Raw genomic sequence first — 20,491 nt, 5'->3', positions numbered from 1 at the left:
CAGGCGAGCCAACCCTCAAATAACCACTCAATCCAGACATTATTTACCACAGGAGCAGTCATTTACTCCTCGTGCTGATTTGATTTCTATCCCTATTGTTGGAAGTAAAGAAAGTCAAGTTTGCGAGGGTTCTTTTCAGATTGACCATGGGGAAACAGACACGCTGTATAGATGGGGTCTATCCACAGGTGGTCCGTAATTCTGAACTGTAATTGCCTGGCAAAGTGTATTAAGGGTCAGACCACTCATCCACTCCGTAGGGGTGGACGAGAGAAAAGGTTGAGTGAGGCAGAAAAACAGGACAGATAACATGACGTCCCGTTGTGAGGCAATCCTCCCGGACACTTACAATACACACCGAGAAAGAACAATTATTGTGTGTGCTGAAAAGGAAAATGCCTTTGACTGAGGCTTTTAAGGCAAACTAATGAAGATGATAGTGGAAGATGGAGAGACAGACTTTTAATTCACATGTCATAATGGTGTCTTTTTTGTTGTTGTTAATAATTGTGTATTTTAAAAGCAGGTGCAATGGGCAATTTCTTCTGTTTGAATGGTTTGGAAATTGTTAGGAAGCCGGACAGCCGGATAGTTAGATAAAAATGTGGAATCACAGAGAAAGTGTTGGTGGTTCTCAAAGTAGGGTCCAGGGACCATCTGGGTTCATTGGGGGGGTTCCAAATGGAATGTAACTGAGAGTACACAAATGTATATTTGTACATTCTCAGAGTTATGGAGGTCGTTGAAATTAAAATGTTTGAGAATCACTGATCTGCATCATCTCTATTATTTATTACCAGGTTCTTAATTTGTGTGTGTGTGTGTGTGTGTGTGTGTGTGTGTGTGTGTGTGTGTGTGTGTGTGTGTGTGTGTGTGTGTGTGTGTGTGTGTGTGTGTGTGTGTGTGTGTGTGTGTGTGTGTGTGTGCGTGTGTGTTTATCTATCTAGATGCAATGGCAACTCCCTCTCCAGCCAAGAGCATGGGTGACCCTGGGATCACACCACTGTCTCCCTCACACATCCAGGTGAGATAAAACTTATTCACTTGTTCCTTTTTCCTCTGTCTGGAGCCTTTGGCAAAGATGTGCCAAAAAACCTGTAAAAAGTTATAAATTGAACAGACATTAAATATACCACGACGAGTCATGGTACAGTATGTTGTCACTATATCACACAACCCCATAATAGTGTTTTCATAGTAATTTCATAGCCTGGGGTGAGCTGTAGGTTTTATATTTTATATATATTTTATAATATTTATATTGCTGTAGGTTACCCAAATATGGCAATATGAAAATTATAACAATAAGTAATTAAGTAATTTTCAATTCACCAATGAATTACAAGCGTTTTTCATTCACCTTGAATGCTGTCATGTTGTCATTGATTATTATTCGTACATTGTGATGTGTGCAATCTGTAATGTTTTATTTTCTTAGCTGTGGAGAGATATATGCTATACAAAGACATTAGAGATTAGACTATGTAGTTGCGACTGGTGCAGCACTCTCACAGTTCAATTAACTCTACGATGCTGTGTATAATATATTGGCAATAAATCAGCATGCAAAGAGAAATGAATCCGCTCATCATTTTTCTTTGTCTTTCCTCAGCAGAATGACACAGATCAAGTTCCATCAGGACCCGCCTTCGTCGTTGTGGTCGCCATTGACTTTGGCACTACGTCCAGTGGCTATGCTTACGCCTTCACTAAGGAGCCTGAGTGCATTCACACCATGAGGTGAGCCAATGCTGCAATGCAGTCTCACTGTGTGAGAGAGAGAGACAGATGAGAAGAGAGATAGAGAGAGAGAGAATGAATGACATTGCATCAATATGGGTGAGAGACAGATACAGATGAACTTCAGTTATATTATATATAGTGTGTAACAGTGTCCATATTTAATAAGATGTTTAGGTGAACGATCAAAGCATGGTTGGTGTAAAGAGCCAATGGTGTACTGCACCCACCGTGCAGCAATTGGTGGGGTGCTTTCCTGACCAACGACCAAGCTCCACCATTGGCTCTTTATACCAACCAATGCCATGCTCCACCATTGGCTGCTTTCCCGGCTCGTGAGACTAGTTCACAAGTAACTTAGTTACTTAGTTGACCGGAGTCCCCCAGGGGTCTACACAAGGCCCCCTCTTTTTTCCCCTTAATATTTCACAGAAAATAGCTGATCTACAAGCTCTCAACGCATGTTTGCGTTGTGCCGCTTGAACACATGCAGGCAAACATTCATTGGATGTTTGCCCCAGAATAGGGGCGCTAAGGTTCATGCAGTTATAAACACTGGCATGCCTGGTTCTGCTGTGAAATGAGCTGGTCTACAGCATTGAGACCTTGGGTCTCATGACCCCAGAGGTAATGTCTTCCTCCACTATGTGCCAGGCACCACAGGGGTCAGCAACCACCCACCATACTGTCAAAGCTGACAGGTGTTTCACTTTACTTATTCATCAAGTGTGAATCCTCAACTCACAGTGGTGGAAAAAGTACTCACATTTTTCATTAAAAGTAGCAATACCCACTAGGTAGAAAGAAAGTAAAAGTCCTATACCACCTTTTTGAAAATAGCTCCAATTCCAGTGTTGATATCAGTAATATTTTATTTTATAGGAGAAACTGTTTTCTTTCTTTTCAATAATGGACAGCTCTTCCTCTGACTACACATTTGACAACACTGGTGAATGGTGATACAATGTCGGACATCAATTGGGGAATACTTTTCCTCACATGGGTCATTAACTCTGACCATCAGATAAAAGTTGAGTACGGTATTTTCGCTAATGCTGCTAGTCTTTCAGTGAAAACAGTCCCAGATCCCTCATATTATTATTTAGTTTGGACTGAGCCATTTGCAATCCAAATCCTTACCCAAACAATGGCTTCTTTGGATAAGCTCTCAGAGCGAGTTTGTTCATGTTGTGGTGGCAAAGGGCCATTGTTGTCTATTCAATAAACGCCATTGAACCAAGGCTGTTTAAACTCAAAGACATACAATAATACAATACAGTACAATAATAATAATAATAATATTATAATATCTCAGATTTATACAGCGCTTTTCCAAGTACACAAAGTAGCTGTACATGGGGAGGGAGAAAACTAAAACATAATCAACTTTATCAGAACAAAAAAAATCACAATAGAATAAGTTTAAAATTTGAATAAATAAATTTGTATTATTGTAGTTTATGTCTTTAGGTTTAAACAGCTTGGTTCAATGTTGTCAGTTGTATATTTATAGACGGCACCTTCAGATTCGTCATTAGTGATAGTAGTGAAGAATTGTCTATTGCTCTCTTATTTGATAAGACTACACAATGCTCTTGTTTGTGGTTTGAGCTCTCCTCTTCAGAAATGTGTCTGAATGAATTAGAGTGAATGGTGTATTTTCATCATAGACCGGGACATCACATTAGCATTCATCAGCTGGCCTCACTGGAAGGGACTACACAATGGCACAAATAATTACTTTTCAGAAAATGGCAACTGTCTCTGCATTCCTTAACTCAAAATGTCCCTAGAGAGAGAGCATCCTCCAAAAAACATTCTCCGTAAGAAAATATATATTCTAGAATACAGATTCTGGTCTAGCTGTTTACTTACTGGTGAGGGGAAAGGAAAGGCATGCATTATTGATGCCCTTGTGCTATTTCGTGGCATGTTTCACTGCACTGTTCTGTTTATAGACTATTCTAGATTAGGGAGATTCAAGGTCCACTCTCAATTTGAGTGGACCTTGAATCTCCATAATCTCAAATCATGGTAATTGTTCATCTGTAATCATTACAATCAGGACCAATTTACAGTGCAATTTGGTTATTGTTGGATCTAATGATAACGATAAGTAACTATGACGATATAACGACAGCACAACAGTATCTACAACCGCTTCAATAGCACCACCAAACTGAGGTTCAGGTTTATTTGTCATATGTATAAATACAGAGTATAAATACAATGAAATTATTTTTGCTCCGAGCACTCTCAGTCTTACAGACAGAAATACAGTGTATACAGGACAAAAACAAACAACTATATGCAAAATAAAGAACACAAAAACAAAAGAAAGTGCAAAGTAAAGTGACTACAGTGATTACAGTTCAAGGTCAGCTGTTCAGCAGCCTGAAGAAACTTACTGAGACGGATGATACGAGATTTGATGCTCTGGTAGTGTTTTTTGGAAGGGAGTACAGTAGTTGGAACAGGGTGTGGGCGGGATGGCTGGTGTCTTTAATGATGTTGTGGGCTTTTCTCTTACAGCGTGTGGTGTTGATGTTGTGGAGACTAGGAGTAGGTAGTGCTGTGCCGATGATTTTAGCTGCTGTTTTAACGGTCCTCTGCAGCCTGTTACAATCCTGAGCAGTCATGTTGCCGTACCACACTGTGATGCAGCCAGTTAAGACACTTTCAATGATGCAACGATAAAAGTTCACAAGTCCCTTTGTACTTAAGCCACATTTTTTAAGGCGCCTCAGAAAGTACAGTCGCTGCTGCACCATCTTGAGGATGTACTCAGTGTTGAGTGACCATGTGAATGTGTCTGTGATGTGTATGCACAGGAATTTAAAGTTATCGACTATGTCCACAGATGACCCCTTGATGGAAATGGAGGTGTGGATACCTTTGGACTTCCTAAAGTCTACAATGATTTCTTTGGTCTTATTGGTGTTAAGTGAGAGGTTGTTGTTGTCGCACCATAGGGTTAGAATAGGCCCTCTCGTCACCGTCGGTTATTAATCCGATCACTGTAGCCGTGTGGTATCATCCGCAAATTTAATTATGCTTTTATTCCCACATCTGGCGACACAATCAAACGTAAACAAACTGTACAACAGAGGAATGAGGTAGCAGCCTTGGGGAGCGCCGGTTCTGGTGAGAAGTGTGGATGATCTCCTATGCACAGCCTGCCTGTCAGAAAATCAAATACTGAAAAAACTGAAAAGGATAATAACCATTATCGCATTGAATAAAAGATCTCCTATCTCCATAATCTCCCAAATTGATTAATCTTCACAACAGCAAGTGTCTCTTATTGAGACAACCACCATCAATGCACCTACTGCAAATCCGGCACGCTTGTCTCCCAAGGAACAGAGCAAACCCTAAAAATAGCTGGCCTCCATTTGTACAGAACTAATTATTCTAGAAACAGAGAAATGCACATCATATATACCTCATCGTATGAGGAATAGTGAAAATAGCCGATATACAAGCCCACAACACATATTGCATTTATACCATTTTAGAACATTTTTAAATAGTGCAAGAAATCTATTATGAGAATATAGATGAAAAATCACCAGGTTGAAAGTGTTTAACCACTTGAACTCCAGCATCCATATTCTGAGGGGAACATTAGGCAGAAATTTAATTTTGGCAAAGAGACAGGAAAAAAAGTAGCCAAATACAGAGCCATCTCTGGTCCAGTTTATTAAGTTTAGAGGGTTCAAGTGGTTAACTAGAAAAAGTGCCCTTCTGGGCACAGGTCTCCACCAGGATAGGAATGTAGGACATTGCAGCTTGCCTTCATCTGGTGGTTGGATAAAAGGGCAACAAAAGTGAATGAACTTTGGAAGCCAATCTTAACCAATCAGGATGGAGTCTGAGAAATCTGAAAGACCGGTTTCGTTGAATGGCTCTAGAGAGACTGTGTACCAATTTGCGTGATGTTTGGACACAATCTGTAGGTGTACTGTGCAAAAACTTGTTTTGCACAAAGCGGCCTCCTGGTGGCGCTATAACAGGCCGTTCTGGAAAGTTTGGGGCAGAGGTTCATCGTTGGCATCCAGGGAGTGTGTGTGCAAAATTTGGCATCGACCGGGTTAACGGTGGCCGAGATTAGCTGCTCACGGACACACATACACACACACGGACGGACGGACGGAGTGCAAAACATACTCTCCCCCCATGCCTTCGGCCTGGTGGAGACAATGATAGGTGATAGTGGTGGGTGGGGATGTGAGAATCAATGTTAATTTTGTCGACTGACGGAAATTATTCTATCTTTTTTCACTGATGGGAGGGACTTAGAGGATAAGAGATCCAGTATAACTAATTTATTTTTGGTTGCTCTTGGGTGTTGCATTCTGAAAATAGCAGATCTAGAAGCTCACAACACGTCCCAGCGTGACGCATTGTGAGCTTGTAGATCGGCTATTTTCCGCATGCAACCAAGTCAAAATCAGGCATTAAGACGCCATCAGTGCCCATCAAAATACACACACGACTAAAATCTTATATTTAGTCAACTAAAGCTAGATTAAAGGTAAAATATTTCAGATGACTAAAATATTTTTTCAAAAGACTACCGGTATGACTAAAACTAAATCAGAATCTTGTGGAATGCGTTGGCCATTGGTTAAACTTGTCTGTCTCTCTTAGGCGCTGGGAAGGAGGAGACCCGGGCGTGTCCAACCAGAAGACTCCTACTACCATCCTGCTCACCCCAGACAGGAAGTTCCACAGCTTTGGCTACGCAGCACGTGACTTCTACCATGACCTGGACCCCTCTGAGTCCAAACAGTGGCTCTACCTGGAAAAATTCAAAATGAAACTCCACACCACTGCAGTAAGAAAACACACATGCATGCACACACACCTGCGCAAACACGCACACGCACACGCACACGCACACGCACACGCGCACACACACACACACACACACACACACACACACACACACACACACACACACACACATAGTATAGTATGCACAGTGTACTTGACTTACTTAAGTATATCAAAAACATATGTGGATATCTACAGTGCATACACACACTCCACTGTCATTACTAAGTGACTCTCTCCATGGGCAATATAAAAGTGGCTCCCCTGAGTTGATACTGCAACATTCAGGTTTCTATCTTCCCTGCCAAGTCAACAGCATTTCTGCCAGCAGCAAACGTTGGTTCATTCTACTGTTATTGCACACAATTTACCACTGGCATGCAGATGGGCTGGATGTGATCTGGACAGGCTATTAGGCTGCGTGTCCACCAAAGAAATTTCCTCCCGGCCGAAAACGGCGGGCTCTCGCCTAAAAACGTGTCCAAACGCCAGAATTAGTTGAAAATATTTAATCTCTCGGCAAGCGGATAAGAACACCACACATGAACGTGCAAAGGGCTATTAGCATCATCCATGTACATAATAAATATAATAATAATGAATATTGTCAGTTGAAAACATTCAAGACTGACTGACTGTGACTGACTGAATGATGTGAATGACCATACATCTTTTAATCTGACTGACTGGCCCCTTCACACAAACATGGTATTTTGTTCATTTAAATAAACTTTTATTCATTGCATTTTCTCTACTCCAATCAGAATCTGTCCGTCAACACAGACCTTCTGGCAGCCAATGGGAAAAGAGTAAAAGCATTGGATATATTTGCGTATGCACTGGCCTTCTTCAAGGAGCAAGCCCTAAAGGTAATACAAACAATAAAGTATAGGTAATGTAACCTTTATAACTGATGATGAAATGGCCCATTTCAATAATAATAATAAGTTCAGGTATTTTAAAGTGTAATAAGAAAAAGTTCAGGTATAATGTTATTATATATTAACATCGTTAACATACATCATAATGGAATTTGATCTGTGTTTGGTTTTGGCAGTTTGGATTGGGCAGTTTGAAACTCTTAACAGCTGAGAGGGATTGAAACCTACTGTTGTCCCCTGCAGGAACTGAGTGACCAGACAGGCGGTGACTTTGACAACAATGATGTGAGATGGGTGATCACCGTGCCAGCCATCTGGAAAATGCCAGCCAAGCAGTTCATGAGGGAGGCTGCGTATAAGGTACAGGCTTCAATGTGGCAGATTTGTACACTCAAACGTGGCTCCGAATCACGTTTCCTTTTTTTTTTACCTTTCAAGAGCCATTCTCCTTTCAACATCAACCATTTAACCACTTATTAAACACTATACCTCGCTGAGCATGGGTCCCCAAGTGGTCTATTCTCGGTCCACATTTTTCCTCCTCTACACCAAATCTCTTTGCCAAAAAGGGCAGTTCTACAAGGTGCTGCAACACGACACGTTGTGAGCTTTTGGCAGAATGTTTCACGCATTATGACATAATTGCCAGAATAGGGACACTAGGGTTCAAGTGGGTAAAGGGACACTATCGTGATTTTCTGCATCATGTCTATATTTTTGATATTGACATGATACTGAGCCGTGGTGTCTCTGAAATGCCAAGTTGTGCTGAAATGTTCAACTTCAAGTTTACTGGCACATCTCAGGTTCACACCAGGTTTAATGGAGTAGGTGAAATTCCTTTGTGCAAGCTTCCCAAGAATTTCAGTTACATTTAAATAATATGAATAAAAATAATATTAGCTCAGATTTATATAGTGCCCAAATTCTCTTCACTTACGACTTTATGAAACGAAAAGTATATAAAAGAAAAGAAGAAAGGAGATAAAAAGATATACATAAGATGTGTGACAGTCTTCCGTTCTTGTGCAACTTATCAAAAATAACAACAGATCTCAAATATAAACAAAAAGGAATGTGTCTACTGTCAGATACACAAAAGTGAGTGACAGGTCAGTCTGTTATGTAAATGAATGCGATTGACACACTTACAACTGTAAGTGTGTCGATAGACTATTTTCGAATAGCCTAAAACTGATTTTGATGCAATATTAACTAACTAACTAGGACCCCTTGGTGCCCCTGCACCCCACTTTGAGAGCCACTGGCTTAATGGAATGGCAACCATAGACTGTATGGGCGTGCCAGACAGTTGCTTACCCATGCACTGCACTATAAAAAATGTCTCTGTCAATTTTGCTTTTGCTTTGTACCGTAAATAATGTTGTTTCTATAGACAATATTAACCATCAACAATGAATTATTTCGCTGCCCGCTAGGTGGTAGCATAAGCACAGCTCAGCCTTGCCAGCCTAGTCCCCAGCCTCTGTTTCATTTTCGGGTTATCAGGGAGGTGGGGGCTGTTGTTATGAGGAGTGATCATTAGAGCATACCCTTTACCTCTCGTCAGAAACGGTTACATGTCCGAAGCGATGCGAGACAAAGTCACAAATGAAATCCGATCATCAGGATGCGCGACAGCTCACCATGGACAGCGCCTGAACCTTTAGACATACAGGGCTTTGAAAGTCATGTTATAATTAGGTGATCCCGATTGGATCGGTTGAATGAGCGGAATAGGATCGGGAGCATACAAAACATAAACGGGACATCCTAATATCAATATTATATCCATATCATTAGACTGGATATTGTCTGTGATTTGGGATATTATACTATTGTGATATGGCATAAACGTGTTCTATAAAATATAAATATCGGATCGGGAAAAATCGGTATCGGCAGATACTCAAAATCAAATGATCAGAATCGGATCGGGAGCAAAAAAACGTGATCGGGACATCCCTAGTTATAATGGAGGCTCAATGGAGCTGGAGGGAAAAAACCCATAGCTGGAGGGGACGGAGGCATTGCATAGCAACCGGAGCAAAAATTGATGGTTGCCGAGTATACGGTTGTCTCCCTTTAAGTTATTTTCTTCTGATTTGAGGCAGTGTTCTTCCCTAGCCACTGTTGAAAACGCCATCTACTGTTCAGACAGTTGTACTGCAGATTAGATTAAGTGATGACTGGGCATGATTTCCTTTACCACCCTGCTTTGCTGGCAGCAGCTGCTGCTACACTATGATAGATAGGAGAGAGAGAGAGAGAGAGAGAGAGAGAGACTAATGGAGGGAACGAGAGGTGCGGCACCGTGAGCTGCAGTGCGAGGCACTAATCAATATTTACCCTCATACACAGCATGTACACACACACACACACATGCAGCCAAGCAGTCTCCATCATTTACCACACTGACCTGCAGACTGTGGTAGAGGACACAGGAAGAAACCAAACCAAGGAAGGGAATGTGTAAAGAACATCACTCTGGGAGTGTGTGTGTGTGTGTGTGTGTGTGTGTGTGTGTGTGTGTGTAAATGGTGTATTTATATAGTGCTTTTATGTAAAGCGCTTTACATAGTGTGTGTGTGGGTGTGTGTGTGTGTGTGTGGGTGTGTGTGTGTGTGTGTGTGTGCAGAAGACAAACCAGTGAGAGTACAATACATTGCACAGTATCCCCTCTCCCCTGTTTCATTATTTCACACTAAATGAGATTTTGCCCAGCAACGGTATCACACAGCCCTCACAATAACAAATCAGAGAGCTGTGTGTGTGTGTGTGTGTGTGTGTGTGTGTGTGTGTGTGTGTGTGTGTGTGTGTGTGTGTGTGTGTGTGTGTGTGTGTGTGTGTGTGTGTGTGTGTGTGTGTGTGTGTGTGTGTGACTCAGTCTCAGTGGAGCAGGGGGATGGAGAGAGCGAGAGAGAGACATGACTGGGGTGGTCATTGAGCGTCCCACAGGAGCATGTGTTTGGAGGATCGTGTAGCCTACTACTAGTGTGTATGTGTACGAGTCAGTGTGTGTACTGTTGCTGCACAAAGTATATACTCAAGTATTCAATAGTACACATTTTGCAGAACAGTTTCTTTTTTAATATCAATCTATTTCTGCATTGTATTGTATTGAAACAATATATAAAAATTGTGAAAATAGCAGCTTCCTAAAAATGTGGTGAAGTCAAAAGTACAATATTCCTATTTGAAATGTAGCAGAGTGAAAGGCATGTGCTTGCAAAAGAGAAAAATTTAACCACTTGAACCTCAGCGTCCAATATTCTGGCCATTCTTAGCCCAAAATAGCAGATCTACAAGCTGACAATGAGTCACGCTGCAAGTTGCAGCCGTGCGCAAGCGTAATTTCCATCTACCAGCTGTTTAAAAACCCGGAAGATGCGCCTGCTCCGCTTTGTGACTCATGTGGCCGCACTGCCAGCGCTACATAGGTGTGGCACAGTCCTGACAGATTTTGCGAGAGAAATCAGCAACTGGGCCTTTAAAAACAAGCCCAAACCTATATGCATCGGATATTTGAAAATAGCCGATCACTGATTTTTCTTTAAAATTATATAAAATATAAAATAAAATATTTTTAAAAACATTTTAACAAATCTGTCACAGGGGGTCCCTGGGGTCCGTGGACTAATGCATTGGGGGTCCTTGAGTTGAAAATGTTTGAGAACCACAGGTTCAAACAACATTAGGAGACAAGCCCAAATACGTAACTACATTTACAATCAAGCCGAAAAAAATATTCTTTCTGCTGGGTGGCAGCCTGTCTGCTGCTCACTGAACAGACAGTACAGAGGAGGGTGTGGTCAGCTGTTGTAAAGAATGATGATGAGGGTGGTGGCGGCGCTGGGGGCCGGAAGAGGTGGGGTAGACTAGAGGACAAGTGATGGAGAAGGTGTGTGTGTGTGTGTGTGTGTGTGTGTGTGTGTGTGTGTGTGTGTGTGTGTGTGTGTGTGTGTGTGTGTGTGTGTGTGTGTGTGTGTGTGTGTGTGTGTGTGTGTGAGAGGGGAGGAGGGGAAGCAGACAGAAAGGAGGCTCTTTAGTCACCTGATATCTGCAGAGGGAATAGAGGCAGAGAGAGAGGGAGAGAGAGAGAGAGAGGGAAAATAGAGCGGATGAGAGGGGGGAGATGAGGAGAGGTAAGAAAAGGATGAGGGAATAACAAGGAGGAAGGAGGGAACAGGAGAGGGAGAGAGAGAAAGAGCCAGGCAGAAAAGATGAATGCTTAATTCATGCTCCAGCATCGCATCAGCTGTTACTGTGACTCAGCATCAGGATGCTACAGTAGTAGCTGGATGTATTCATGGCATTCTGGACAACATAATGGAACCATCCCAGGATCCACTGTTTTCTGTTATCCTCTCATGTTCTCATTCTTTCTGTCCATGAAACTCCCCCAACCATGAGGCAGTTCCCTGACTGACTTTAGTGTTTGTTCGTTCTTTCTTTGTTATACTTGTTTACTTGTTTATTTATTTCTTCCATCCTGTTTATCTACATATGTATCTTTTCTGTCTATATTTGTCTTTCTCTCTCTTCCATTCTCCTTATTGTGTGTTGAAGCCTTCCATAAACGGTAAACATACAAGTGATCTGTGTTTAATGAGTAAATGCATGAAAATAAAGGACCTACCATAAAGGCAGGAGTTATTTTAGCAAGATTTGAAATATGAGCACGCTTGGGACGTCAACTGTAATAGTAGCGTGTGATTTATAGTAACTGTAATTTCCTGTTGGATTGGAACTCTCATACTCCAAAAAGCCATGAATCATTTAGTAATACTCTCTTATGTCTCGAGTTAATGGTTGATAATGGTTGATAAATGGTTCACCCTCAGTGGCCTTTGGCTTTGGCATATAGTTATTTTTAACAGTGCGCTACACTGTAAAGTATATACACTGGACACTGTATATACTGATTATTATTTTAACTCTAACAATGGAGTCCATATGAAGATAAATTTGCACCCTTAATACTATACTGGGGTACTACTCGTTTCTGAAACGTGATTTCTGAAACAAACCTGAAGAATAGACAGATGCTAAATAAAGCCAGCTGTAGTTCACAGATGGTCTGAAAGCATTTGACACTCTGTGTGGGGGTCACTTAACAAGGAAGCTCCAATTTACAGGAAGATGGCACTCACTTTAGGAAGTAGGAACACATGGTTCAATCCAATCCTCTTTATTTATAGTATAGAGCATATTTAAAACAACAGCGTTGAACCAAAGTGATGTACACTCTGTAACAAAACATTTATAAATATACTAAAATACCAAGAACAATACACAACTATAAAGGTGCAATTCAGGAATCCACTGGGAACTGAATTCTTTATATATATTGTGATATCATGTGAAGCATGACAACAGTGTGTGAAACATGACCAAAAGCTTCACTTTTCTGTTGTGCAAAAGTTAACAAAAAGCATGTTCACATTGCTGGCAAAACATTCTCGGGTGTGTTGCCTATAGCAACCACGCTAATAAACATGACAACATATAGACACATTGCTCTCAGTCTGAATTGTGGAACGCAAAGCAGTACAAGTGAGTTTCAAATGTATTTTAAACAGTTTGGGCACTACATTGATGGGGAATCCAAGGTCATTTCTATTCCTGGATTGTTTGAAAAAGAATAACCTGCCTAACGATGATGTCATGATCATGAGTATTAGTGAGGAGAATTTTATGAAGATACGTTGAAAATGGGCCACATGGTCCTTTAAGGCTTGAACTGACTAAACCATCCCTGGCTGCATGTCGCCATGACATTATGCAGTACTGAGCAAAAAGGGAAACACGTAAAGTAGGAGCAGGGGAAAAAAATGCATTGTCTGTGTGTGTCCTCACTGTCCTGTCATTCCTCTCCTCTGGCAGTCTGGTCTGGTCGCCCGCGAAAACCCTGAGCAGCTGATCATCGCCTTGGAGCCCGAGGCGGCCTCTATCTACTGCCGCAAGCTCCGCCTACACCAGATGATTGACCTGGACACCCGGGCCACTCAGAACGGCATCAGCCCCACTGACAACGTGGGAGCAGGGATGAACCAGGGTAAGCTGCAGGCACTACGGATGCTGAGGGATGCTCATGCAGAATTTTCTTTTATCAGTGTTTAAAACATCATAATCTTATTATATATATATATATATATATATATATTATAATTGTTCATAGTCAGTCATCATATATAAAAAGTGTCTTCATTCATAGTGTTTTCATGCTAATATTACTCTGCATTGTGTACTCTTTAAATCACTCACCACGTGTAGCAAGTAAAGACTTTTATTGAAGTATGTATGTTGATGTATGTTATTTGAATGTGCAATTTTCCCTCATTTTGAGTCTTTCATAATGGAATAGTTTCTCCAGGTCATGGTAAACACACACTCTCATTTTCAATGCCGACTCCAAATGCATGGAATCAACCCGTTTGTCACCATCACATTTCAGTATGTTTTGCATTTATGACACTTGGTTGTTGCAAGCATGTCGCAGCAGAAGCTGTAAAATTGCAGTATTGTTCCAAAAACACAAATGCACAGTGCAAATGCATATAGATTTTTTTAGCGTCTATTTTTTAAATGGTCCGTTATGGACTCAATGACATCTCTCTTTTTTGCCAGCATGTGAACCAGCAATGGTAAATCCATTTTCCTTCTCATGCTTCCTTTTCCCCCAAGTTTCATCTATTTTACTTTACCCCCCTCATATTACTGATATAAATCAAAAATTGTGAAGTTCACTGCTCTCACCTCTCTTCTCCTCGATGGAGGATGTGCAACAATGAAGGATTAGCATTCACTTGCATGACAAATAATGTGTAAAATTATCTTTCTGGGATATTTCACTTTCAAACATGTTTGGGGTCATTTTAACATCTACTCTGGGTTTTGTAAGCACCCCAGACTGTTTTTAAGTTGCTTGATTCAGTTAGATATTTGATATTTTTGAGGGGCACTAGCCCCTCCTGTGTCCACACTGGGAAGTAGTGAGACAGCTCATCCGAGTAGATGAAACTACACCCCCTGGTGGCCGGGGACACCTTGGGGAGCAGAATGGGACAGGAGCGAACACTGTGCGCTGAGCTGGCACAATACATACAGAGTCCATGTAGTCGGCTGTGCTCGCGCTCAGCCGGAGATAAGCGACCCCTGGAAGTCACATGGACACAATACATACAGAGTCCATGTAGTCGGCTGTGCTCGCGCTCAGCCGGAGATAAGCGACCCCTGGAAGTCACATGGACGCCTGAGTCCTCACATGTGAGACTGGAGGAGGCAGATGGAACTTGCTCGGGCCAAGTGAGACTGGTGGGGGCGGAGGGAGATGGCTTGACAGCAGCGTGATGCTGGGAAGCCCTCTCACGCGCACAGCGTCGCTCGTCAATGGAAATGGACAGAGAGATGAGTTCGGTCAGAGTAGGGCATCCCTAGTAGCCTCACTCAAACCCTGGATGAACGCGATGCGGAGTGCAGCCTCGTTCCAGTCACAACGGGCGGCGAGGATGTGGAACTCAGTGGCATAATCTGCTACTGAGCTATAGCCCTGCTGGAGGGCAGAGAGAGCTGTGTCGGCGTCCTGCCCTGGGACGTCATGGTCAAACACAGCCTTAAGAACATGGGGCCGAATACATATTTATTTTACAAAACTTTACGGCGATTTTTGTATAATTATTTTCTATAGTCCTACTAGACCCCAGGAAATTACATCTGGCCACACAAGATCTACTGAATGTGAAGGGAGGTACTAGGGGGATGCCATACTGTGTGTTGTAGGCTCAATATGTCACCTCCCCCTTGACATTCAATAGATCACATGATCTTTTGTGGCCAGATGTAATTTTATGGGGTCTAATAATAATAATAATGTCGTAAAAAAAATACATATTTAGCCCCATGTTCGAATGCCCGATTCCCCTGTCAAAAATAGCTAAAATCGCTAAAACGAAAGAAAGCAGCAAATGAAACAAAATGTACGCTCATGTTTTACTTCCTCTAATAACAATCTAAAACATGGTTGAAAAAAAAGTGGAATACATGCTGGGCTGCAGAATCAAACACGTATACTCACATTGCATGAGAAACTCCCGGCAGAGGGAGAATGTACCATCAAAGTTGGCCGGGGAGGTGAGGTAGGGCTTCCGGCTGGGAAAAGTAGCGTGCACAGGCGCTGGTGACGGCTGGACAGGAGCGGCGGTCGTGCTGAGCGTGACGACCTGGTCAGCTAGATCCTTGAACAACGGAAACACTGGAGGTCCACAGAGGAGAGAACAGCACAGTAACGGCGTGACGTTTAACTGTCTAACTCTAAGCACTGAGGACCTAAGTCTGGCTGTCTAACTTTACCGACTGGAGCCGAGCTGCAGACAGGGCTGGTTCTTGTAGCCTCATCAGCTGATTGCATACGACGCTCAGGTGTTAATGGAGTTTGATGAATGAATATGAAATTAAATACTGAATCAAGCAACTTAAAACATGTCTGGTATGCTCACACAAGCCTGTGTAGACGTTAATGACTACAAACATGTTTGAATGTGAAATATTCCTTTAAGCACAAGGTATTGTATAAAGGTTTTGTTTTTGTTTTTGTCCAAAGTACACAGCCATTTGAAAGGCTATATAACTTCACTTATATCCCCATTCATTAAATGAAAATTACATTTACTTTTGAAAAGCACCTCAAGGAGCTTTGTGTACACTCATACGTTTAATTGATATATGGAGACTGACATTGCTGACACATTGCTTACACATACCGTTCAATAGATACATTGATCTCATGTGAGGAGAAATCTAGCCTTTGCTTGTCCTGCAAAGACAAAAGGGTGAACCATAAAACTGTTGTAGATCAGCTGTTTTGTTGCTCAACCAAGTATAAATCTGCCATCAGACTTGGCAATAACCATTATGCATTGGCAGCGCAAACTACTAAGCCTGTAAAAGTCAACATAGTTGACATGAAAGGCTGACAAAAATTTCACAAACGGGAATACACAATTACACATAAAACATATTTAGAGTTGCAGACAGTCAATCACAAAAGGTTTTGGTGTGTAAACACAAGCTAGGGTATTAGTAGAAAACTATAGTGAGTGCTTTTTGCAGGAAATGAAACAATTGCTGTTGCTATTAATCCTGGACACCCTCAAGCTATGTGCAGCTTTACATGTTTATGGCATGGGCCTGGCTTTTACTTCGTAAGTCAAAAGATCAAAGCAAATATGCTATTCTCTAATTGCTTCCGTCCATGTTAACTGGTTGTCTAGCTAGTGCTACAGGCTGTGGACATGTTTTTACAGCAGATTCCATCTTCCCCTTTACTTTGTTAACTCTATAATGACATGTTTTGGCTTTACTCCGATTGGATGATTATGTCAGTTCAGGCTTCAGGCTAGGAGTCTGTGCTGTAACCACTAAGCACAGCTTGTAAGGCAAGCTGAGTTTGTTTGATGTTTAAATAGTAAATACATTTTTTTATTTCTGTAGTCTATATAGAGCACATTACTTTTTTGTAAACATCAATAGCTCTCTCCCAATTCCCAAAGACAAAATAACGAGAATATCTAGGCTAGAATCCTAGATTGAGCTGTTGAATGAGAATGACCGAGCTGTTGTTGATATATTCCAAATGGAAGAGCAGAGTAGCATGTTGCGTTTCTCTCTAGTCAATATGGTGTTGCTTAAATACACCTTGATTTGCAATGAAGTGGCATAATACCCTAATAGTTCTCCTGCACACAGTATCTACATGCATTGTAGTCTGTGTCCAGTACATTTTCAAACAGGATGCTACAACACATTTTCTTTCCAGTCCTGGTCTTTTTGTGCGATGAAGGAATTCCACAGGAAGCTACATTCTGCCCTGCTGCTGCAATTTCCATCTGACACTAACTTTCTCACACACCCATCTCTCTTAACACTTTTTACGCAAAATGTGATTTCCGCCATTTATGTTATTCTTCTAAATTACTACTAGTTTGATGGTAAAACATGCGGTACTACAATCTGTAGTGAATATATTTATTTATGTAACTATAAAGCAGGATGTTTTGAAGTATTCATTTCTTAGTATCTTTAATGTCCCTGTTAGGCCAATGTTGGTTGTGTGTTGACGTAATGCTAACGATGACAGACCTCTCTCATGGCCCTCCCAAAAGCTAATGAGAGTCGGAAAGTACTCTTTCCTTTTCTGTATTGTTTCCCCTGTGTGGAAGGAAATGTCCATCTGACATCTTCTGCGATGCCGTAATCCTCTTTACTACCATGTCTTCCTGTTGTTAGTCAGTGATAAAGAGGTCACACACTAGACTTATGTCATCACGGTTTTCTCCTTTATTTCATAGGCACATAAAGGTGCCTATGTTGTGATGGATGATTAGTTTTAAACATCACTAGCCATAGGACCGCAAGAACCAGTTATAAATATGTGCTATCTGGACCACATTGTAGCCTTGCTAATTCACCACCCAGCCCTAACCCCCCGCAGCACTCTGAGCACCATAGCACAGCCTGTCGCTTGCCCTCAGTGTTAACCATAATCATACGGCGGCCATTTTGCTCTTTTGTAAAGCCTATTGTATGAATGGCCGTCGTGTGAAAATGGTCAGTCGTACACACACAAGCCTCACACACACAAGCGCTTCTGCCTGCTGTCACACTCACTGGGACATTCTCTCTCTGTCAATAACCAGCCAAGGAGCATGGCCGACGCAACCGCCAGAGCCGCACCTTTTTGGTGGAAAATGTCGTAGGGGAGCTATGGTCGGAACTGGAAGAAGGTAGAGTTTTTCTATTCTTTTACTCCAATTTCACTCTGCTCTTTCCCCCTCCCTCTTCTTTGTGGGGTAAATGCTCTTGCTGTTTCCTATGCTGCCAGTCATCAAAATGTGATGTTATTGAGTGGGGCAACAACCATTTTGACAAACTATTAAGAGCTGAGTGATCTGATCTGAGTGTTGCAAGACTTAAACTCACTGCAGTTTAAGAATAGAACTGTATTTGGCATTTATTTCTTTAAGTTAACTACTTAACCCAGACAGGAGTCCCCCAGGGCTCCATACTAGGCCCCATCATTGTCTTGCTCGACACTAAATATCTTTGTCGAAAATAGCCGATCTACAAGCTCACAACGTGTTGCGCTACAACGTGCTGTGACTTTGAGTATGTAGATTGGCTATTTTTACTGTTCACCCCAAAATAGGGACACTAGTGTTCATCATAGGTTTTAACAAGGTCTTGAAAAGTGAAGTATTCAGTGTGTGTCACACATGCACACATGTACGCTTAAATGACCCTTCTGTGATGATCTACTCATTTAACAGCCTATCGGCTCGTATCATTTTGATGCCCCACAGTGCGTAGCCGCAAGCAACTTAGATGTTATACTTATAATGCTATCTGGCATCTAAATTGCAATACACTGATTGTATTAAACAATCAAGAAGTCCTAGACCTAAACCCATATGGTTACAAATCCTTCATGGTAAAAAAAAAAATCGAAACCTTAAGTGGTAGAAAATCAACAATAGTATTTTTTGTCTTGTTGGAGAGATGGTTTATAGGCAGTCACTGTGTCACAGCAACTCGCAGTCCCTCGAGCCTGTTCCGAAAATAGAACCCCTGGTTTTGGTCGAAAAACTCCAGATGTTGGAAGACAGAACCAGAAATCGTGTTGTGATGATATGATTAAATGTCTTCATGTAACTAGATTGGCGACAGATAAAGGTTTCATGAATTAATAGAAAGATGTTAGATGCTTTGGATGGCATATTTATGAGCCACTGCACTTTACTATGTCTAATCTTTGTGTGTGTGTGTGTGTGTGTGTGTGTGTGTATGTGTGTGTGTGTGTGTGTGTGTGTGTGTGTGTGTGTGTGTGTGTGTGTGTGTGTGTGTGTAGGTGACCGTTATGTGGTGGTTGACTGTGGAGGAGGAACAGTTGACCTCACTGTCCATCAGATCCGTCTTCCAGAGGGACACCTGAAGGAGCTATATAAAGCCTCAGGTAAGAGTTCTGCTGAAGACCTCCATTTCCCTCGCCCTCTTCTCTTTGATTTCTTCTTTAAGAAAAGGAAACACCAACAATGATTATGTCTTTCCTTCCAGTTGATCTCATAGTGCCCATCTGTGGATGTTGTGTGTACCTCCAAATAGACATTACAAGGACTGCAAAATAACACCTGCGTTAAGTGCGATAATATGCGTTATAAGAATTACCGTCACACAAAATAGTTGATTCTCGTCCGTCTGCTTCAGTTCACACCACACGCCATACTGTGTAAGCTGACATTCTCATTCTCTGCATAGGTGGTCCCTATGGCTCCATCGGGATTGATTATGAGTTCGAGAAGCTGCTGTGTAGGATCTTTGGTCAGGATTTCATTGACCAGTTCAAGATCAAGAGGCCGGCCGCCTGGGTTGACCTGATGATTGCGTTTGAGTCTCGGAAGAGGGCAGCGGCCCCTGAAAGAACCAACCCCCTCAACATCAACTTGCCTTTTTCCTTCATCGACTACTACAAGAAGTTCAGGGGCCACAGTGTTGAACATGCCTTGCGCAAGAGCAAGTGAGTCTGTGTGTGTGTGTGTGTGTGTGTGTGTGTGTATGTGCGTGCACGCAGTGTGCGCGTGTGCACACAACATTTTGTTGATATCATGCATGCAACTTCTCAGTTCACTAAATTAGGGTAACTAGAACAGTACCCATTGGGCAATGATCCGACCTTGTCCGCACCATTGTGATGTCATGTCAGGCCAGCTCCATATATGGAGATCTAGGGGTGATCAGGTGTGATCAATTGGCTAATTTGAGCCCTGTCCCGAGCCTGGGCAGAGGCTTTTGTGCTGGTTCTGGACAACCGGCTATCCGACGGACTCGACACCAGGCACTGCACTCCCTGTGGCTGTGTGAAATGTGTGTGTTAAATTTGAAGTCGGTGGGGCGAACGGTTTTCGAGTTACATGGATTACAGACAGACGTACGTACAAGTCGTACATACACACGTACAGAGACTTGGTGCATTTATA

At 42.0% G+C, this 20,491-nt stretch overlaps 1 protein-coding gene across 2 annotated transcripts in view; it reads left to right on the top strand.

Annotated features, from left to right (window-relative positions):
- Positions 1-20,491, top strand: part of hspa12a (heat shock protein 12A) — a 42,044-nt gene that overhangs the window by 15,687 nt on the left and 5,866 nt on the right. Inside the window, exons 2-10 of one of the 2 annotated variants that reach the window (XM_083775525.1) lie at positions 948-1,024; positions 1,616-1,740; positions 6,394-6,580; positions 7,344-7,448; positions 7,704-7,820; positions 13,347-13,518; positions 18,158-18,244; positions 19,366-19,470; positions 19,773-20,031. In XM_083775525.1, the coding sequence (XP_083631651.1) occupies positions 948-1,024; positions 1,616-1,740; positions 6,394-6,580; positions 7,344-7,448; positions 7,704-7,820; positions 13,347-13,518; positions 18,158-18,244; positions 19,366-19,470; positions 19,773-20,031 (1,234 nt within the window). Of the gene's footprint in view, positions 1-947; positions 1,025-1,612; positions 1,741-6,393; positions 6,581-7,343; positions 7,449-7,703; positions 7,821-13,346; positions 13,519-18,157; positions 18,245-19,365; positions 19,471-19,772; positions 20,032-20,491 lie in introns of both variants that reach the window. The other variant, XM_083775524.1, reaches the window with a different exon arrangement.

The sequence above is a fragment of the Protomyctophum parallelum genome, assembly GCF_964188405.1.
Source record: "Protomyctophum parallelum genome assembly, chromosome: 10".
Classification (NCBI taxonomy): domain Eukaryota; kingdom Metazoa; phylum Chordata; class Actinopteri; order Myctophiformes; family Myctophidae; genus Protomyctophum; species Protomyctophum parallelum.
This window is presented reverse-complemented; position numbering and strand designations above follow the sequence as displayed.